The following is a 23,606-nucleotide window of genomic DNA, read 5'->3' on the forward strand; positions in this document are numbered from 1 at the left end:
CGTTTGTACAGACTATATTTTTTTTAAGCACCTAGTTAATGTGTATGATAAGGTATGAATGGTAAAATCTTAAATTTAGAACATCTTTGTGAAGCACTTAATAACGTTTCTGGCTTTATTATTAATTTAACTTTGAATCCGTTCAGAAATATATGCAGGGAGTTTCAAAAATTGGTTTACATCCATAACAGTGAATACGCTATATTTTTCATGGAGAAAATACATCGTTTGTTTCCCCATGCAAGTTGTGAAAAGTTTCCGAGAACCTCTGAAATTATCTGAGAAACACTAAGTGAACCAAGTCCAAGTAAAAATGCAAAACAGTTATTTTCAGTTGAAAAGAAAATAGTATGGAAGTTTTCAGTACGTGGAAAATAAGTGAAATAGAATCTCTGCAACTGATATATGCAGGTGACAGACAGTAAACTGTGAGAAAATCAATGATGTCATAGGAGCTAATTCATAATCATAACGAATCTGACACCAAAACAGGTAGTCCATTAGACAAAAAAAAATAACTGTTTACTGACAACATCAATAGTGATGTCACAGAAGCCAGGATCTTTTTAGCAACTTCCAAATCGACAGGGATCCGGGGTTCGAATTCCCGCCATTATCATTGATCATCATCGTCACGATTAGCCAAAAGTAGAAAAGCGACGCTAAATATATATATATGAAAGGTCAAACCAACTTCCAAATCTATGTTCTTTGCTTCTTTAAAAAGTTTTCGTTGTTGCGTTTTCGTCTTCTAAATCAAAACTGTATAGATTTGATTTTAAATTTGTCAGTCGTGTACACTCACGAACAAAAGTATATATTGTCGCTAGCCATAAGAAAATTATGTTTTATTATGTAGTAACTTGAGCGTGTAATTTCTCAGTAAGCAAGCAAGCAAGCTAGCCCACACGAACACATGTAGAATCACAGATAACTCGAGAACAACTAATTTCATTTTTTGTACAACTCTCTTCTGGCTCTGACGGTACTATAGTCCCACTATGGAAGTAGATTCGATATTGTTGGAACTAATATTCATTCTAGGTTTGTTGTTATTCTAAATATGAGTGCTGTCTCTCAGCAGAGGTTTGTGTTTCGTTTAATGAACAAACATCTATTTGAAACTCCGTGCATATATTTCAGTATTCACTTGCTTTATTAATTATTTTAATAACTTGGTTCACGTGGCTGCTACTAGCAATACATTGAATGCGTATAATCAGTGATTGCTTATCATATTTGGCGATATAATGGTAGCATTTGTGTAGTAAATAATTTTCTGAATATAAATTAATCTGTAAATATTTGGTGTATAATGGGGCTTCTGTAGTGTGAATAATTTAGAATTGTCGTGGTTTTAAGTGGATAAATTACGTAGCATGTCACCCTCAGCAACTCGAATGAGACATTGTTGAAACAAGATTGATTTGCTGTGCCAATAGTGATGAAAACACTGACATATATGGAGTTTGGAAACATTGGGGTATTACCCTTGGGGAGCAGGGGAAGGAATGGTGACTATTCTCTGTCCGCTGTATGAACAAAAAAAAAGGTAAAGTGTTCCCCTGTGCATAGCACCACGCCATGAAGGCGTATAGGGGGTGTGGGGGTAACGCCCCACACTTTCTTGATCCGGTCGTGAGTGGGGGTGATGTGATCAGCATCACGCCCCTGACCGCCTTTACCCCCCAGGGTTTCCCCCAGGTACCCATGTTATTCGACGCTGGGTAGGCGCCGGGGCCGCTTCCACCGTTAGAAAAGTTCCCGGATTTGAACCGGCCGGGGACAATGTAAAATACACGTGGCTTGTGAGAAACCCTATTGATTGCTCCAGTGGCAGCTGTGCAGAAATCTTGCGCGTAGGAATATAGTGCATGTGATAGTCATACTATTAAATGTAGCTGCTATGTTGAAGTTGTGGGACGTTAATATTATGAGCTGTACAGCTACAACGAATATATTAATAGGCAAAATTCAGAACTAACACATAGGAAAGGAACTCTTCCTCAGAAGTCACGTGGTTTTGATTACATAACTTCGTTCTTACAGTGGATGGATAATAGTAAACTCCTTACTCCAAGTAAGGTTACTCCAAATCACTGAACGTGGCGTACAAAGTGAGCTTCAACTCAATATACGGAGTTTTCAAAGTTCCACTGAAGTCTCCCTTCAAGTGCTTCGTACTGAATAATATGATACTTGCGTCGTTCGTTTACAATGTTCTCGATTTTTATTTATTTATAAGCAAGTAAATATAGAGCACATTCGTAGACTACGTAGAAATCGTCTACGTTTTTCGTAGGTTAGGTTAATCTCCTACTTTCCTCGTTTCGTATTTGTGACGTCCTACAGTGAGGCAGATTAACAGCTTTCTCTCGTGCAGTGATTTATTCACATACCCCTAACATCCAATTCGGAGCCATTTTGGTTCTTTGACCTTACACACTTTGAATAAATAAATAAATACGAATGAATTTGTCAATTGTGTATACCTCGGAATGGGCGATTGCTTACTTTATACGTTAAATTGCGCGGAGACAGTTACATGTTAATGCACACTATTTGCTCTTATGTTAATTTCTTTGTTTTAGACGTTTCACGGGGTCGATTCCCCTCCGGCCACTCCTTAATCCACCCATGGTCACACATGTGCTACATTTGCGTGTGAAAAGAGCCCAGTTCTATAAGGGTAAAGGTCCACCACGTGGATCTGCTCTCACTCAGTGGCGTATTTAAAGGAGGACTATCTGGCTTCATCCCCAGGAACCAAACAGTAGTATGGTTAGCATCACACATTAGCATAAAATTTCTCGTTTTGTAAAGCACGAGACTTATATCACGGGTACAACGAAATGAAATCGTAAATACGCCACTGGTAGCATCTGTCTACACCAAATACTACCGAGCATTCCGTGACATTCGCTACGAGAATCGGCGGCAAGCAGCCCGGCGTCAGCGCTTGTCTTTCCCGACGAACGGGGTCCGCGACAGCCTGTAGAGTCGGCAATAAAATTACAGTTTTCATATTGTGTACTAACCTTGACTACAGAAGGTGTTGAAAATGATGTCCATCTGCTGCAACACATTCCTGGCATCTCCGAAGGAAATTGTCATTTACACGTGCAAGTTCGTCTACTGTAATTCTCCCGATTTCTCGTACAATACTCTCTTGTAACTCACGCATGGTGTGCGGATTGTCTTTGTATATTTTATTTTTTAGATTTCTCCATAAATAAAAATCGTAGGCTGACAAATCCGGGGACCTAGAGAGTTTTTGAGACACCCGTTTCTTGTGAGAGGCGGCGGATAGATTTCCGAGGATACTGTTCTAACCTTTGTCCTATCTCATCGAGTTTTTCCTCAGTAAGTACACGTGGGTTTTTCTTTCCACTTTTATTCAGAACTGACTCTGTTACTCTAAACTTTTTTGCGAGGTTTAATATAGTGATCCTATGTGGAACGGGAACATCAGGAAATTTCGTTGCAAATCGTCGTCGCACTTCTCCACAACTCCTCTTTCCGAAGTAACACTCGACAAGATAAATCCTTTGTTGTAATGTAAACTTTTGCGGTGCCATATTAAGCCACAATCTTCAACACACGGACACGACATAACACAGCTTCCGAGGGAGGATTATACTGGCGTCAGTGTGCAACGTCAACAGAAAGGGAAAGAGAACGAAGGCAGGGAGAGCGAAAATACCGACTGTAGCGTGCGACTACTTTCACGTTCATCGGGAAAGACAAGCGTTGACCCCGGGCAGCTTGCCGCCGAGTCTCGTAGCGAATGTCAGGGAATGGTCTACTAATTATTCCATGTTCATAAAACTCCTAAATTGTCTTCGTAAGTGCTAAAGGGAATTGAATTCAAGCGTTGGTATCGGGAGCAAACATGCCTGAGTGGAATTGCAAAGTTTGATCAACAACATCATTTTATAACCAGACACTTTCTCACCTCAGTTAAGGTTCTTATTGCCATGGAAATCCTGGAGAAACCAGGGTCAACGTAAGAGTGGAAAGGTGTTAAAAAATTGGGGAATTTTGTAAATAAGTATTTAAAAAAAATGTACTTATAGCTTTCCAGGATCCGAAAATATTTTTTTCTTTTTCGTGCAACTAAATAATATTCCTTACTTTTGTTCATTTACTTTCAGCATTTTTGAATAAACTTCATTCATTTAACACGTATCTATTACCATGTTAAAGCATTACAGTACGTTGTAGAAAGTTATTGGACTGTTTCGAAGTAAAGTTGTTTTTTGTTTTTTAGTATAAGTGGCCGTAACCAAGTTACTTTTTTAAAATAAGTAACCATAACTCGTTTATTTTTTGAAGTAACTCGTAGCGAAATTGACAATTCCTTTTCCTTTACGTTTTCATATAAAAGAAAATTTTCTTCCAATTTTCCACAATATGTTGAACCAATTGCTCTTGAAAGAAATTTAATAAAGTTCAAAACAGACTTTCTGGATCAATTAATATAACTCTTCAGATGACATTAATATTACATTTAGATGATTAACAATGAAAGAGAGAAGAGCCCACTTGTACTTCATGCATAATACATTCATACAAGTTACATTTTTGTACAACTCGCAGGGTTCCCGGGTTCGAATTCCGGCGTGAGCATGGGTGTTATTTGTGAGTGTACCCTTATCAGTTTCATCATATCATCATTCAACCTCATCTTCGTGATTAGTCGAAAGTGGCAGAAAAGCGAAGTAAAATAAACCAAATCAATCAATCTAGAATAACTCCGGTACTTTTAACTTAGTCTAAGTTAACTGAGTATTTTTCTTTAGCGAAGTAACGAACCTTGTTTTAAAGTACCTGAAAAACGTGGAAACACGAGGGAATCTTGTTTGGTATGATCGGTGTTAACCCTGACAGTACAGTATTCAGAATCTATTCTAGGAGTGAGAACACATTAAATATTAGGCCATGTCTAAACAAGATCTAGCGCCGTAAAGCCAGTCGAAGGTCAAAAATGTTTTTGTACCGGAAAGCTTTGTTTTTCTTAACTTTATTACACTGAAATAATAGTGAGTAATTATGAACAGTACATTTAGACAAGAAAGGTGATAAAGGTAAAAGAGTCGTTTTCAGAGTGAATTATATGTTACAAGAGGGATGTTCCCACGACGCAAATTAAAGATAGCGCGAAATTTGCGTGAGGATAAGGTCTTTCGTGTCAATATGTCAGGAAGTTACATGGTGAAGGTCGCACATGTGAACGTGTCGGCAAAAGCTCAAGGCTTCGTTTTCTTTCTGCGATTCCACTTTGCTCGAATGTTAAGTTCAATGTCTCAATCGCGCAAAGACGTATGGTGAAGGTCGCACATGTGAACGTGTCGGCAAAAGCTCAAGGCTTCGTTTTCTTTCTGCGATTCCACTTTGCTCGAATGTTAAGTTCAATGTCTCAATCGCGCAAAGACGTAATACACTCGTGAAAACAACTTCGGTGTATTTCAATTGTAAATTATTTGCCGTTAGGTACTTGCCTCTTTCAATTCTCTGTTGACTATGGATTATTAGCAGAACTGATTATGTGCTGTGAAGTTATGCCCCTCCCTCACTCCCAAGCGAAGATGATTTTTGTTAATACACCACCATGCGACAACTTGCCATCTTTTCATTACATGTGATGTTTTTTCCGGTTCAGTTCCTGACGTTCCCGGGTTCGATTCCTGACCTGGGTATGGATGTCTCTTCATCAATATCATCTAAATATCACTCATACTAATCGCGATTAGACAAAAGGTGGCAGAAAGCGACGTTAACCGAACGAGATGTGGTTGGCAGGCACATCAGCTCCCAACCCAACTTCTTGTCCTCAACGAAAAAATCCCCGTATCTCACATAAGCAGTCGCCTTGTAATGAAGGGGTTCCGGATTTGGTACCCGCTGGAGGCACATAATGGTTCGGATCTCACTTTAAACTGTAGGTTCAGTCCCGATTAGCCTATCTGTGCATAAAGTGGACTTAAAACAATAATTCAAGCATTCAAACGTGGACAGCAAAATCATTTCGGTGTACACAACGTCTCGTTGTATCTCCTGTTAAGAAAACTAAGCAATTCTGCTGTAGGAGGTTTCTGCAATCTTGATTACGGGCGGGCAGGTCGGCGTGTGGCAGGAGACAATTATCATTCATTTAGAATACAGTTGTCATCCTAAGGCCAAAGACCGTTACTTCTCACTAATTTTTATCCTACAATAGTATGCAAAATGTCTAATTTTTTGTCGTTTTGGTTGCATACGCGTAAGGCCGAAGATTGAATTTTCGTGAACGCATTGGGAAATAGCGGTGACACTTTTGGCCTGTCAAGATAGTGGCGCACAGGCTGCTACTTTTCTCGTGAAAGGTTATGCGAAATGGCCGCTAGGCCGAAAGGAGTACGCAAGTGCAACGCTGCCCCACGGGAGACGTCGTGCCGCCATAGACGTGTGCCAGGATCAAAGACGCCGTGCTTTATGCATCATTGACGATATTAGTAGCTTCACATCGATCAATGTCCTACAATACGACTGCGATCGCAGTTGTTGCTTTTCTACAAGGTTGCTTGCGACGTTTTGCCACGCTAGACCTTTAGGTGGATGTGGTTGTATTCTACAATAGTCTCATTGTAAGATTGGTTATTATTATTATCATTGTTAATCAGCGCCTGTCTAAAATATGTTTATGTGTTCTAGGCCTTGCGTCATATATATATTAATTTATTACAGTAAAATTTCTCCTCTGAATAGCGGACACCTCCAAATAACAGACACAGACACTCATCCTCCAGTGCCGATATAAAATTTCCGAACAACCGACAACCGTGCGAGACAACAATGGAGATTTCTGAAATTCGGAAGTAGCCGTGTTGCAATAATGGGCAAAATTTATTTTTCGTGCAGGAGTCGCGATGATTAGTGGAAACCATGCGTATTTTTAAAATTTTGATTATGTTTATTTTTATTATTTTTTATGTATTTTTCGCGCGCTTGAAGAGCCTAGCTCATTGTCTTAAAAATGCATTTTCGGTAAGACACTAGTTTACGTCCTTTTCCTAAGGAATACGTGTCATATATCGTTGAAAAGCTTATTTTATAAGGAATTCAACAACGTAAATCCCAAAGCGAGGAAAAATTCCTGGAGGAGTAAATCGAGAAAAACCGATGTTGTCCGGATATGCGTAATTGAACGTACTGAGAACTTTTTTAGATAATGAAGCACATATTTTAGGGGTGAAATGAGTGCTAATGGAACCTAACCTAACTGGCCTAACCTAACCTCGTAGGCATACCTCGTCCCCGTGAATGGTTAGTGGGGCTGTCATGAACAGAAAGTGTAAAAAGAAAAAGGTACTTACCCGAAGAGATGGCGAATGCCGCACCACGAACGCAAAGAAGCAATCACCATGAAGATAAGGACGTAAAGTAGAGTCTAGCCGCATTTTCAGTTCAAAAATTATTTTTTAATTGAATACTTGAACACAATATTCGAAACTTGTAACACTGCCATGTGTGCTTCTATGATTGGTGTGCGGGATGGGACGGGATCAGAAAAGGAAATTAAAAATTCTTCCTTTCGGGACGCTACGCTCCTCGTACGGATAGCAAAATATTTGCAATGCATCCTCCAGCTGTCTCATTGTCTCCATGTTAGGAGGTAACCTCAAGGCTGGACCAAACATTCCCCCAGCGACGCCAGGGGTCCCGGGTTCGAATCTCGGATTGGACATGGGTGTTATTTGCGAGTGTGTCTACATCAATTTCGCCCTATTATCACTCATTCTCATCTTCGCGATTAGCCAAATGTGGCAGAAAACTAAGTAAGATAAAAGAAATCGACCAACTAAACATGCCCCACATCATCGCAAACCAGTAATTGAAAAAAAAACAACATTTTTTTAATGCAAATTATGTGGTGCCAAAAATCTGGAACATAGATTTCCTTCAAATTTATCCCGGGCACTGGAAGCAACTCTAAAATGTAGGGCACGTCCAGGAAAAAGAGGACATCTGGTAGGTCTGTTAATGTAATAATCATCACTTCCATAAAATGGAGAATCGATGCTTCCGTAGATTGAATAGATGCTATTAATTAAATCTTCTTAAATTTTATTTTATTTTTTAAAATTTTTATTGTAAAGTCCCAGTAAGGTAGATTATATGCACATAATGAAATATTTCAAATGGAGGAGGCCGGTTTTGAACCCCATCCCCCCCAACCCAGTGCCTCAAATCATAGAAACCAAAATTTCAGAATGTGTGATTCATATAAATTATACGAAATCTGTTAAAGGTAATATCTTTTATATTTTTAAACTATAATGCAGTGCATTTCACAAGTTATAAAATACCGCTTCATACTGCCGATGCACAAAGATATGACCTGGTGCCAGTGGCGGTGATTAGGGTGCTTGGAGGGGCAGCTGTCCTCCTACATTTTGCCACTTTTGTCCCCGCACTATATTAAACCTTATCCATCAAAGGAAAGTAAAGTGTCTGCCCCCTCAGTTTTGGAACCCAATCTCCGCCACTGCCTGCTGCAGTTAATGTACATAGTGCTTTGCTAAGAGAAAGTAACATAGTGTGTATATAACAAGTGCTTAGGTGCAGTTTTGCATGAGCTCTTTCTGTAATAACATATCTTTATCTTAACTGCAAATGTATGGGCATCATATAGAAATGCAGAACGGAATGTACTTTCACTATGCCTGTCGGTATGTAGACAGTTTGTAAATAACTAATAATGGATCATGTAAATGGACTAGAAAAAATAGTTGCATTTGGCATTTGTTATTCACCCTTGGGGCATATACTTAAAATCCACTTCTTGGACAAGATGGCAGAGTTCTTCCTTTGTGTGCTTGTGAGTCACAGTAAAGGACTAGGGCTTAGCCAATGCCAATGTATCATATCGGCCGGCTGATATCATTGGTATCGGTTGGAATTTTTTACTGATACCAGCTGATACTTTTCTGGCATTTTGGTGTTTCACAGGTTCTGCAAAAATGCTACACAACACTTTCGAAGAGTCTAATTATCCTAGAAATTATGCAATTTTCAAAGTTTCTTTATATTTTCCACCAATTTAACATGAAAAACTGGATTTTGTGATTACATGACATCTATTTCAATATTCTGATGTAATTCTTGCATATTTTAAAACACATTTCTTGGTAATTTGATGCTTATAATTGGAGAAGAATACTTACACATTAATATTCATCAGTATTTTGATGAGAATATGTTCTTCGGCATCGGTATGGCTATCTGTTCAATGTGGTATCGGCTCAGCCCTATAAAAGACATGAGATTTCCTTCCTTTGAAATTAGCCAAAAAAGCAATTAGCTACTGAGATTACTCCAAGCTTCTTGATATTTGAAACCATTTTTCTCCTCTGTCACTCGTGATGTCCAAGTACCAAAAGGAAAATACACTTCCATCTGGTAACTGAGGTTTGCCATTTATGCGTGCATGTGATTACAATTGCCAAATTGACTCCAGTTATCACTTTATGGTTCTGTTCAAATGTAATATATGTATATTAGCATATGTATGTATGTTGATTTTTATACATGAGCTAGAGAACAAAAATAGATTGCATGTTTGAACATTAGATTAGCATACATTAGAACATGAAAGCTCAGTTGTCTCCGGTCTATTCCCGGCAATGAAGTACGTGGATTTGGACGAATTCCTGTCTGAAAATGGGATTCCGGTGGACAGCCAGCAACCGAAGCAGGGGTCACCGGCTCCAGGCCCAGGGCCACATTTACCCGTCCCAGCAGGACCCGTTCATCCGCCCCCCGGATCTGGTGAGATGACGAAGCGAGAACGATCACCGTCACCAATTGAGCCACTTACACCAGCGACACTTGGTCCATCATCACCCGGGGATACAAGTAAGTTGAAAGCTCAACTTTTTACTAAGAGCACACATTATCCAATGCTGTTTGTGAAATGGTGCATATTACATACTCTTCTCATTGAAAAAAATAAGCTAGAAGAAAACAGCCAATAATTACATAAAATGTACCAAAAATTAAAATTCATCTGACAAAACAAATAGGTACTATCAGAGCATGATGAAGAAAAACAACAAAATGACATGCCATGAACTTGGCTAAGGTTCAAGTACTATTTGGTTTCCTTGATTTGTACCAAACTCCTTATTACATTATGTAGATAATATATTAAATGTAGCATTTTTCATATTAAACAAATGAAGCATATATGCTTTTGTTGCATTGTAGTAGAAATGTATTAATAAACAATCTGATTTCGTAACTCGTAATGTTTTTTTTTTTTGTTTAATTTGAAAGTGTAAGTGTAAATAAAAGAGTAGTGTACAATTTTAAACAATAACTATTCACCATCAAAAAAAAAAAATAAACAGAACATATTTAGCTCTTTCTATTAAGACCAGCACCTGTATATAGGAGGGTCACTATTTATATTTTGAGCCTTGGCAAAACTGATTGAAGTTAGGCGCGATTTGACGTTTGCACGGAATTGTCTGACATTATTGACCATAACGTACTTCAAATGTTTTGTCAATATCTTCATTTGTGTTGTTTATGTTGCCTTGGAGATTGCGCGACAATAATAAAATGGAATTAACTCGCGAACATTTTCGTGCGATGATTTTTTACGATTTTCGACGTGGATTATCAAGACAAGAGTGCATCGATCAACTTACTTCCACATTTGGCGATGAAGCCCCATCCTTTGCCACTGTGAAACGCTGGTATAACGAATTTAATCGTGGCCGCCATTCGCTCACCGACGAGATTCGCGAAGGTCGTCCAAAATCAGTTGTTGTTCAAAAAAACATTGATGCTGTGCAAAACCTAATGCTGCAAGATGGTCATGTGACATACTGTGAGATTGAGGCAACCATAGGCATTAGTTCCACCAGCATATATAAAATATTACATGATCATTTAGCTGTGAGAAAGGTATGTTCTCGTTGGATCCCACACAATTTGACAAAAACTCAAAAAGACGCTCGCGTCAATTGGTGCAAACGAATGCTCAATAAATACAATCGTGGTGCTTCAAAAGCCGTATATAAGATTGTAACAGGTGACGAATCATGGATATATGCATATGAGCCGGAACGTAAACAGCAGTCGACTGTATGGGTGTTTCAAGATGAACCCAATCCAACAAAAGTTGTTCGCGCTCGAAGCACATCGAAACAAATGGTCGCCTGTTTTTTCGGGAAAACTGGTCATGTGGCAACTGTGCCTTTAGAGGAACGTAGAACGGTCAACTCTGAATGGTACACAACAATTTGTTTGCCAGAGGTCTTCGGTCAAATACGGAAAACAAACAAACGCCGTCGGATCATTCTTCATCAAGACAATGCCAGCTGTCACACATCTCGTCTAACAACCGACTTTATGAACAGTCAAAAAATCGAATTGATGGGTCATCCGCCGTACAGTCCTGATTTGGCACCCATTGACTTCTTCTTGTTCCAGAATGTCAAGAATAAATTGCGTGGACAAAGATTTTCGTCGGTGGAATATGCCGTTGATGCGTTCAAAAACCATATTATGGAGGTGTCTCAAGAAGATTGGAAAAACTGCTTTGACAAATGGTTCGAACGAATGCAAAAGTGTATTGACCATAAAGGAGAATACTTCGAAAAACAATAAAGCAGTTTTCAATGCCAAATTCCTGTTTTTTTCATTGTTAGGCTCAAAATATAAATAGTGACCCTCGTAATTTGCAAAAAGCATTGCAATGTATTAGTACATTACATGCAAAACTTTCTCTCTCATTCACAAATGCAATTTATATTATATTAAATTTCTGCAACTTTTGATCACAATTTAAACTCCGTCACAGTAATCATGTGCTTGTCCTAATTTTTGTTTCACACTATGTGTATTTCAAAGATTTTTTTGTCATAATTTTAAGTACATCAAAATTATATGTAATTTTTAGAGAATGTAATATGCACTGTAATCTGAAGTTTTTATTTTAACATTGTTTTTTTTCTAAATGCACTACATGGCATTGTCAAGTACAAAATAAATTACACATTGAAACTTGTAAATGAAAAATCATTCACATTTCATCATTATCGCTAGAAGAAATTTTAATGTGGAAAAGAAAGATTAGAAATTCAGATGCTGCCAGATTTGTATTCAATAATAGGATTTCATGCAAATATACGTACTTTGTTCTTTTTCTTTACTTCAGCACTATTTTTTCAGCTTTTTTTTAGGGTTGGGGGTCTAATGAAATGTTAGGGTAGATGACAGTAGTTAATTTTATTGAATCATTACACTGTTAACATATTTGTTGGGACAAATGTTAACAATTGGAACATTGATACCTTCCTTTTCTCTTTGGAATGAAGGTCATTTGAGGCGTTGCGGATATTAAGGGCAAACTTGAAAAATACAGTTTTCCCAAACGTCTATTCTATTCTAAAGTTCGTGCACTGTCCTATTCTAAAACAAATTTCAGAGTATTAGAAGCGAGGTAGACTCCTGTCAGACATTGCACGAGTTCCTACAGTCTTCAATGTATATGATACAACAATAAAAAGAAAAATTTACCTTGGTTGAGTTTGCCCCTAATATCCGCAATGCCTCATTTAATTAAACTGATTATGCTTTAGCAGCAGAAATGCTGTTTGTAGCATAAGATATATACATATATAAAGGCCTATATTACTGATGAGGTTACTGGGTCTATCTTGAACTAATAAGCAGGCCATGTCAGCCTGGTCAGCATAACCTGCTACAAAGCCAAAGGTTCCAGATTCGAACCGTCATTAAGACATGGATGTCCCTTCAACCATTTCATTGATTCATCGTTCATCCTTATAGTTACAATTAACCAAAAAGGTAAGGAATATGACTTGAGATAACCAGGAAATAAGAGCAAAGTGCTTCAAACTATGTTAGAATTTGTTTGTAAGTGATATATCATTTAGATTTATATATTAAGATTTGCTTTTTAGGTAGGGGTGAACGTTACTACTCCTTTAGCATTTCATATGTTTAGCTGGCTCAGAATCTGATATGAGTATATATTCTGTATTGGTAGTGGAGTAGGAATTGTTCAGAGGAGAGTGGCAAATGCTGAAAAAGAAATTAAATTCAGTTATGAATAGAAAACAATGTCAAAATAATTGTATTGCTCTATGTTCTTTCAATGGGATAGTTACGACCCTCATGCCTGTATACTAACTAAAGGGAGGCTTTCGACTCCCCTAACATATCCCTTGCTCTGCACTCATAGTATGAGTCATTGATGTAGTTTAATTCATTTCCTCCCTTCTTCTTCTCTTTGTTGTACTTCTGTCTTTTCCTCTACCCTTATCATTATTTTTCAACTTTGTTTCTTTTCCTCCCATGGTTTGCTTTTAGGAGGAGTGAGGGGACAGGCCATTAGAAAAATGGAGAAAGTTTTTTTGTCTTATTCTGAGAAGAGGAAACATTAATAATTAAATTCCTAGAAGTCACTAGAAACTTGAGCCAACTCTTGAGTATTTAAAGAAATTAAGTGTCTTAACTGATCTATGAATCATAAAAGTATTGATGTATAACTTTTAAATCTGAGCATGTAAGTTAGAAGTGCTTCAATTCGCTCATTCATTCTCTTCAAGAAAATCCTCATATGTTAGCATTAATGGCATACATGATTGAATAAATTCATTGAATGCACTACTTGTAAAAGTGAATGCCTTTGCTTACCAACTCCATAACTTATTTTAGTGAAACAGACAAGCCATGTAGTGTACTGTTTTTTAGTTTTTATTCCAGTCTTCTAAATTTAAAAACAACATATATGGATTATGTGAAGTTAAATCTTTTATTTTTTTATTATAATTTTAATTCTGCAACTTTTTCTTCAAATCTGGTTTATTTAAACATCTCCAGTTTACTTATTTACTATCATTTACTTTTGCAATTAATATACTAAGTTACTTTTTCAATTATTTTTTTTAAAACAAAGGCTGTTTACAAATTATATTTCTAAGATTGACCAAAATAATGTGTAAAGAAATAGATAATTTTTTCAAAACAGTACTGTGTGTGTTCATTCAAAGCATGGTTTTGATTTTTATCCAGTATGCTTTAGTTTACTTACAAAGTATGCTTTCAGAATTTGTTCTCTGTATAAACGTTTTTTTAAATAACAAAAACTATAATTTTATTAAACTCAAATGGTTATAATTTTTCTTTAAGGCTATATAGTTGCTTCCAAAATTTTATGGACTTATAACTATTCATCTTTCCATTGCTGTAACACTAAAAAAAAAATTAGAAATAAATTTGCCTTTGAAAATATAAAATTTAACTTTTCAAAAGCAGATCTAAACTAAAAACAATAATGCAAGTTTTTCCACATATAGTATAATTTGTGAACAGCTCCAGCCTTTGCAGAATTCTTTGTTAAATAAAGAATTCAGGCAAGTGTGTTTATTAAGTTAGTTGTTCTCGACTTCCAGAATATGCTCCCTTGACCCCGCCTTCCACTCCTGGTAATGTCCATCAGTTCCGATCCCATCCTAAAAACTCCTCCAGTTTTGACGTGGTTGTCGACTTTCTCTCAGCGGACCTGTCTTTGGGTTCCCAAGGTCCAGATTTTGATCCCAGAACGAGATCCTTTTCCGAAGAGGAGCTGAAGCCACAGCCATTGGTGAAGAAGTCCAGGAAGCAGGTAAGCATGTACATTTCACATGTCTGTACATATACTTGGAGTTCACATTTCATGCACTTTTAACCATTGCTGTTTCTCAAATTAAGTCTGTACAGAAATAGATTCCGTTGTTAAATGTTCACGAAGTAAGAGAAATTCATCAATTTGATCAGTAATTAATGTACACATATGCTAATGGAATCTTGGTTGTGTGCTACTCTACCTGAAGATGGACTTCCGTGGCAGTGCCTTATTTCATATTGTATAACCTTATCATCATGCAATAGTGCCAGTTCATTTGTTGACATGTTGGTTTGCTTCATAAATTATTCCCTCTTGCTGCATCTTCTGCTTTTCATTAATTAGTTAGGTACTTCACAATGTATTAGCTCATTTGCTGTCTTTTTGTGGTTACATCTAAAGTGATATTTTTTCCTCATTCGTTAATATGCCTTTTTCGTTCATGTCTGGTAATTTACTGCATTACTAGAGCTTGCAGTATGAACTCTGTTGATCGTCCTTTGATATGTCTCTAAGTACTGCATTCATCCTATTGGAAAATATTGAACATTCATTGTCACACAAATATCAATTTTTGGTGTGTCATGCTTGATCGATCAGATGTTTATGTGGTGAAAAATGTTATTCTTTCCACATAGAGAATTTATTCAAAAAGTATTTTTATTACCTTTGAGAAATTATTTTGAAGTTTCCAAAATTATGTAAGTTTACAAATTGTTCTATTAGTTTGGCCAATGCGTAGAAATGGACACAAAACTAGTAGTCTCGATCACATCCGGTTGGATGGTTTGCCCTACATTTCTGTTAACTACATTTCTCTTATGCAAAGAAGGTATGAAATATAGAAATATTTTTTTTCATGTAATACATTTGATGTGGGTTTTACTAAACCCTTTGTGCACAGTGATAGAACCAGAAAAAAATTAGGGGGTTTAAAATGGAGCCAGTCACATTTATTATACCACTAAAATAAAAGTGAGTATTTGGCTAAAAGAGCAATTTCTCTCAATAGGTTTTTCATGCTTCCTGGTGGGGGAGGGCTGAATTGACCTCTTTCTCCCTAGTGCTGTCTCTGTTTCTGCAGAAAATAGAGAGTTTTGAAAACAAATTACCACATATCTTTTCTGATGTGAATTCCTGTTCCTTTTAACATAACACAATTTTGTCAGTGTCCTACCCAAAGAAGTTGTGGTGGTGTGTGTGTGTGTGTGTGTGTGTGTGTGTGTGTGTGTTGGGGGGAATATCCAATACACTGAATGTACTGATAACCAAAAAAAGGAGATATTTCCAGTGGTGTGCCCAGGAATTTCGAAAAGGAGGGGCTATGTATACTTTTTCTTGGTAGTCGGTCCTCATTTTGTCATATTTTCCTACCTCTGACGTTCTTTTTTCAGGAATACTGGACCAAAAAAAAGGGGGGGGTTATAACCTCCATCAACCCCCTTGGGCACGCCACTGCATATTCCCTCTCCTGTATGAAATTTCTGGATTTTCTATGTCACTAAACCACACATGCATATCACATGTTGTTTAGTGACAAATAAAATGAAGCAAAATGGAAGAATACTCTGAAATTTCAGATCAAGATTAAATAGGGATTGATACCTAATTTGGCTAAGTTCCAATGGCATAGATCTGTTGTCCAAATAGGTACAGTCCAAATCAAGCATCATTGCTCATGAAAAAAAAACTTAGCAAGTAATGCATATAGCAGAGGCATCTGCTGAGTGCATGCGGCGCATGCGTCAATTGTGGGAAATCAATGATTACTTTCTTTCACTTCAGATCCAAGAAATGTAATATACAATTCTTTCTTGGATCTGAAGTGAAAGAAAGTAATCAATCTTTTGCCACAATTGACACATGCGCTCAGCAGACACCTCTGGCTTATAGAAACAGGGTCCCTCTTCAAAGTTCAGGTTCTGGTAGCAAATAGGATTACAGACCCCCTCCGCTCTTTCCACATCAATAAACACAATCAATTTTCCATTTGTAATTTACCGCAAACCTGGCAAGACAAGGACAGAAACTTCCTTCACCAAGCATTAGATTTTTCATATCCAGAAACAGAATGCCAAAGATAAGATTTCCATTCTAGATGTCTGTTAACAATGCAATAGAATAAACAATTAAATATAAAAACATTAACACCAAAGCCCATTTAACATAATTTCATTTTTTGTATTTACTTGGTGACAGAGTGAATTCAGATAAAGTTGAAAATAGTCTTCACCATTAACCTGTACAGCATCCAATGTCCCATTTTATATTTCTGAGTTTTTGCAATAAATTATCTAACTATTAGCAGATTGAAACAAGAGTTTTCATTAAGATTTTTCATCAGTCTAAAGTTGTTATCCAATTATACCAGGGTTGGCCCAGGTGACCCAGCCCAGTAGAAGTTACAGTAAGTTTTATCAGGCAGTTTTCTAAAATCATGCTAAAAGTGGATTGTTGACAGCAAATTGAGTACATATTTCTATAATATGGTTGAACAGAGATTATAATTTTGAAATAATTAGTGTGGTTTTCAGTCTCCAATCAAGGTGGCCGATGAAAAATTAACTCTCCATGTTACATGCTGTTTATGTGCTGTACATATATATTTTTTTTAAACTGTCTGGAAAACATTTTCGGGATGTAAGGAAGTAAACTCATCATTTTAGAGAATTTGTCAGTCCACAATTTTGCAATAAAACTTTCAAAATATATTTCGTAGTGTGAGGGGAGTGGTGGCAAAATCACAAACATTGTAACTATGGTAACTGCCTTAAATATAAAGATTTTGAGGTGCAATTTTTACAGTTGCAGGATACCTTGAAGGATTGGTCTCATATTGCATTTCAGAGAAATCCATCACCGCATTCAGATGGTAGGTCTCAACAATAATGTGGCATTACCCGAGGTTTAAAATTTTAATAAAAACTGTGTAATTCTGTAGTGAATAGTTTAGGAAGTTACCAATTTTGTGACCACATTAGAGCAGCAAATTTAGAGATTTTAAGGTCCCAGCGTTGCGTCCCTGACAGAATATGGACATTCTTTGTGAATGTTTCCTTCATCAGTTTCACTTAATCAACACCCATCCTCATAGCTGCAATTAGCCAAAAGTGGTAGGAAAGCAACGCTAAATAATGCTGTGTGGTTTTTATGCACACAGCTGGAAATTGGAAAGTTTATATGTACGAATTTATTTCTTTGTAAATGCTCTAGACTAGGTTGCTTTTTGCCCGGTAGTCGGGGAAGCCAATGGTTGGCTTCCCTCAACGGCTTCCCTGTTTGAAAGGTAACAATAGGATCTTGCCCAGGTGTTTGGGGGCGGGTCGTTTGTCGGAGGTATAAATACCGGGTTCCAACTTGTTACGCTCTCTCATATCTCAGAATCCCAGCTCTCGGATACGCAGGCAGTTTCCGACTTGCAGATACTTCGATACAAGGCCCGATGGAGTGAGGAAGTTTTTATGGATACATAGAAATACACACAGAGTGAGCGCCGTATGTTTAGGGACTTCTGCATGAAAAATAGCTGGGGCAGGATAGAGCTATGCTAAATAGTGCGCTCGTAGCTCAAATAAGAGGACGGCGTAGAACTCTTGCATAATAAACGGCGAGAGCGGGTTAGCATTGCAACAATAACAAGTATACAAATTCAATACAAAATACGTTCTTTCTTCAGTGCAAAATTTATTTCACAGGAGTCAATAATGGAAGAAAACTTATTTGCAATTGCTAAACTTTTAAGAGAACTGGGGTGCTCTCGACCAGTCCAAGCTTCTTGAAAGGTTTCAAGTTAATTTCAGAGGTGGTGCCAGGGGGCACGAGGGGGTGCTTGTGCACCCCTTAATTTTCTTCCGCACCCCCTTCAGCACCCCCTATCCGAAACCTATATTCTACCGAAAATATTACCTCTTACAGTGTCATATCGTGGGCCGAATGTTAGGTACTGAAGTGAGACAGCTGTCATTATTTACAACAGGCAAGATACTCCACATTTATTTTCCTGTACTGTCGGCAGCCTATAAAGATCAGCAGCCCTCGTCTTTATTTCTTCAGAATTGTTTTTAAGAATTGTTTCTTCTTGTGGTTCAAGTAGTGTCTTTGTGGTTTTAATGAATGTATTTAGCTCAGTGTCGGTTGTTGTATGTTTTCCTTTGCACTGTTGATACACGGTTTTGTTGTCTGCCTACTTGTTCTTCCTCTTTTCTTCAAGTTGCATTGGAATAAGAATTTCATTTGCTTTGAAGTATCATCAGGTCGTTCTTTAATGCGAGTCGTATCGTGACGGTAGTTTCCTTGTTTGTTAGGCTAATTTGTTCTATTTGTTCTAGTAAACGTACCATTTCAGACTTTTTCAAAGACTGTTAAGAAGAGGCCAAAAATTCGCGAAGAAATGTTATAGTTCGTTGTTGGGGACATTGCGACCCAAGGGACTTTAACAATGAAGTTGCTGTGCACTTACCCACTTAGTGTTTTGTCCTGACACCACAGCATCTAGGCAGGTGGAAGGAACATATATGAAAAGAGGGGACATTTTGAGAAAAGTGAAGCAGTCCAAAAAATGTGAATTGATAATTACATAAAAGTGACTACATGTTTCCGTATTTATTGTGTTATTTTCTTTTTCAAATTGCGGAACTTTAGGTTGCATAGTAGCGATTTCTGTCTTTTACCCAATGTACACAAACTGAACACTCAGAAGTTGTTTTCACTTGTACAATGTATTTGACATTTGATTAATAACTGAATTTTGTACCTTAATTAGTTGTGCCTTCTAACCAAGGGATCCAGGGTTAGATACCCGGTTCAAGCACATAGTGGTTTGAATCCCACTTTAAACTATAGGCTCAGTCCCGATTAGCCTCTATGTGTGCATAAAGTAGACTTAAAACAATGGATGTCAATCTAAAAGTGTACATTTCAGTCACGGTCATTTATGTTAATTATTATAAGAGCGTTGCAGGAACATGGTAACTTCAAACTGAAGGATTTTTTTTTCTTTTAGAGGAAGTGAGCAACACTATTAGGGAGAGGAATATACTCTTTCTAACATTGGAAGCAGCCCCGGCGCCCACCCAGTGTCGAATAACATGGGTACCTGGGGGAAACCCTGGGGGGTAAAGGCGGTCAGGGGCGTGATGCTGATCACATCACCCCTACTCACGACCGGATCAAGGAAGTGTGGGGCGTTACCCCCACACCCGCTATACGCCTTCATACCGTGGTGCTAAGCACAGGAGAGCACTTTACTTTTTTTTTAATATACTCTTTCTGTGAAAAAATGCATTGCCTCTCCATGCAAAAAATCCTCCAGTCGTTCATATATGTCGTTGGCTTCCCTTGAACAAACCGTTCTTTTCAAATTATCAAACGTCGTTGTTGTGTTAAAATCAGGCAAAAATGAAGCAAGACGCTAGTATTCTTCAGTTTCATTAGCATATTATCATAGATACCTACTAAAACATGCATGCATACTTCAGGTTTTCTTTATTTTCAATGTCGCACCCCCTAAATTTCATTCTGCACCCCCTCAGCACCCCTAGATGATTAATCCTGGCACCGCCGCTGGTTAATTTCATATACTAAATGCCATTTCTGGTTCAGAAATGGTTACAGGTGGTGTTAAAAAAGGCGTGAAGCAATGCAAATATTGACCAAAATAGGTTTCAGCTTTTGAATCCACAATTATGACTAAGAAAAGGCGAATGGCTTTGAAGACATGCTACAAAATAATCCCCAGCCATTTCAAAAGAACACTATCCAGTAACTAGTAACACATTACTGCTGAATAACCCCAAGTAAAAATTGTAGCTGAATAATACATAAATACAGATAATTAATTCTCTGAATGTTAGTGACCATGTTTTTTTATTAGCATGCAATGTTAATCGAACTATACTTATTCTAAAACTACATTTTGAAAGAGATGTAATGTCAGAAAAGTACAGATAAAAGCACTAGACAATAGAGTGCTCAATTAACATGCATGCTAACATAATTACAGAAAACTTATGTCATCTGTGTAGTAGTTAAATATTTGTTTTCCACTCCATGTTGTTCTGCTAAAACAGAAAGAGTCAAACTAAAAATTTGGGAGAATTGCAACACTATCCTATTTGATAGAAGCTGTTAAATTCATTGTTGATGAAGTGCGGCTGCTTTGCAACAGAATCTGCATGCTGCTTATGGCAAGCACTTCTTTTAACGTTCCAGGAAATGAGAGTTGACCTGATGGGTCAATAAGCAATGATTGGTTGTAAACAGAAAGTTTCAATTCATATTGTGTTTGTTGTAGCTATTGTTTCCCTGGTATCTAAACAAACTAGGAGACATAAAGATAGAATTTTACTCAGATATTTAAAAGGATTATTATTGTTTACTTAGTTTTTTGTAAGAGTCCCAAGGCTGTGGGTCTGACTGGCTTTATCCCATATGAAGGCTTTGCACCAAGCATATAATTTGTCAATCAGTATTCACTATGCTGGTTGTATATGTATGCAAAACATATGCCCCACTTGATTGTAAACAGGCCCTGCCATATCCTTGATCACTCCTTATGTGTTTCTTGCTTGTCCAATTTCTATTTAGTTTTGTCTCTCATTCTTATTTTATTATTATTTTTTTTTATTCCATCTTATCACACATCTCAAATATTTATAAGCTTATGAACAATTTGATTATTTTCTGCAGTGTCATATTTGATACATTGCAAACAATTCCTTTTCATACCCCAACCTCTAAGTCTTTATGAGCATAAAAACAGTTGAAACTATTACAACACGAATACAATCTCACTAATAACACATACCTTTTTATGCTTCTTTTGAGCATAATCATCACTAACATTAAGGTCCTGTTCATTCATTAAAATCAGCAGTCATGAAATAAATTAAGAACATATTTGCTCTAAAGATAGAAATAAGGCATTTCAGTACCATCTATTTTAGTAGGTGAGTATGTTTTTTTATTATTTCATGCCAGTAAATGGCACTGGATTAAAATCAGCAGTCATGAAATAAATTAAGAACATATTTGCTCTAAAGATAGAAATAAGGCATTTCAGTACCATCTATTTTGGTAGGTGAGTATGTTTTTTTATTATTTCATGCCAATAAATGGCACTGGATTCTTATCCAAACATTACTGTTTAATAAGGTGAGCTTCTTAACAGCCATTATTTCTTTTGTTACAACTCTAAAAGACACCCAATTATTTTCAGTTACTCTTTTGAGGCCATACAGCAGAGTTCATATTTCTTTGCTCCAGTTTCATGGATAATGAAGAGCTGTCTGTGAAGGCAAATTATTAACAAGAAAGACTGTTTTGTTTTCTTTGTAATTGTTCTGCTAACAAGGTAGAATTTCTTTAATAAGAGCACTTATCTGCCTTCGCCTGGAGTGATAATTGGCTCTTCTTTTCTGTAATCAAGGAACCGTTAATCAGTAAATGTAGCAACACAAGATTTTCTTTCAAAAGAAGTGAAAAAAATAATTATTATTACCCTTTTCGGAAATCACGTTACTTCCCCAGACAGTATACATTATATTCTAGTATTATCCTAAAACGTTATGAATTTCAAATGGAAATGATATCTCTCACACAATTTCACCCTAGGTTATTACAATAAATAATTGAAGCTATACATCTCTTTCTCACATGAATGTACTCAACATGATGCTTTTCTAATAAAGATTGTTCTACGAGTCATTTTCAGGTTGGCATTTTTTTAGAAAACTGTTTTTTTCCATCATTTCTGTTATGATGTTGAGTTCAGTTTGTGCTAGCTAGACCTTTGTCCTGTGTCAGCAAAGCAGTTTTTTGAAAATTCCTTTGATTTCAAGAAACTGCTATGATTTTCCGAATTCTGAAAAATTGCATCCATTTAGAATTCCTTGTGGAGCATTCAAGTGAATGTTCGAATGTTCATCTTTCACTGTTTAATATCTGTAAATGGTTTGTTGCTCTGTAAGTTTATTTTGTATCACAAATAACAGTGAAAGCAAAACTCATGAGTGCTCTAAAAGGAATTCCAATCATATGTAATTTTTCAGAATTTCTAATATCATTCATAACAGTTATTTTTTCGATGGAAAGTAGTTTCCAAAAACAACTTTGTTGCCACAGGCCAGAGGGCCAGTGCAGCTTTAATATTTTTTATTTTTTTTTACAATGAGATTTTCGTAGGAGGATTTTGTAAAGGTTTTTCGTTTTCACTATGCATTGGCGTGACCATGGGAGGGAGGGGATACAGTTGATGTAGTTATATCCCTGCAACTTTCCTAAGTGAATTACTAGTCATGTGCAAAGAGGTGAAATGAGGTAGATTCGTAATTCATTGTTAGGTTTTGTAATGTAATGGATATAAAGAACTAGCTGATTACCTGGCGTTGCCCAAGTATTTATTTATCCCAATTTTGTATTAGACAGGAAAATAATGAATTGTAACTATAGTGTAAAATGTAACTAATTTTAAATGTGATCGTGAATGTCACCAATTAGCTTAGTGACTCCGAAAACTATGGATTCGACACTAATTAGGTGATTTGTGGCATTTTATTTTTCACCCCCTCTCACCCCCCCCCCACCCCCCACCCTGCCGATAGATGATGAACTTGGAGTTGAACTGCATTGGGAGTGTCACGAAAAGTATGGATTCCATTCTCAACACAGCCTGAATGAAAGACAACTCGAGAAACATTGTGCAGATTGCATAGACTCACAGATGTTGGTTTGTGCAGAATTTAATATCGGTGGTTCTCGATTATTTTTACATGCCACCCTTTCCCACCCCACCCCTAGGGGTGCCAGGGGTGTCTTACCCCAAAATATTATTTCCATATTGCAAGTGATACATGTACCAAGTTTGGTTGAAATTGCTCCAGGCGTTCGAGAGTTAAGCCGGAACAAACAAACACACACACACAAT

The 23,606-nt window shown here is 37.1% G+C and overlaps 1 protein-coding gene across 7 annotated transcripts in view; it reads left to right on the top strand.

The window, feature by feature from the left end:
- The window catches only part of Pdp1 (PAR bZIP family member Pdp1), a 374,616-nt gene that overhangs the window by 328,193 nt on the left and 22,817 nt on the right, over positions 1-23,606 (top strand). For 3 of the 7 annotated variants that reach the window (XM_083126357.1, XM_083126356.1, XM_083126358.1), the window contains exons 3-4: positions 9,672-9,897; positions 14,472-14,683. In XM_083126357.1, the coding sequence (XP_082982483.1) occupies positions 9,672-9,897; positions 14,472-14,683 (438 nt within the window). The remainder of the gene's footprint in view (positions 1-9,671; positions 9,898-14,471; positions 14,684-23,606) is intronic. The other 4 variants (XM_083126360.1, XM_083126363.1, XM_083126359.1 and 1 more) reach the window with 2 other exon arrangements.

Source organism: Lepisma saccharinum, chromosome 8 (assembly GCF_977018435.1).
Source record: "Lepisma saccharinum chromosome 8, izLepSacc3.1, whole genome shotgun sequence".
Lineage (NCBI taxonomy): Eukaryota > Metazoa > Arthropoda > Insecta > Zygentoma > Lepismatidae > Lepisma > Lepisma saccharinum.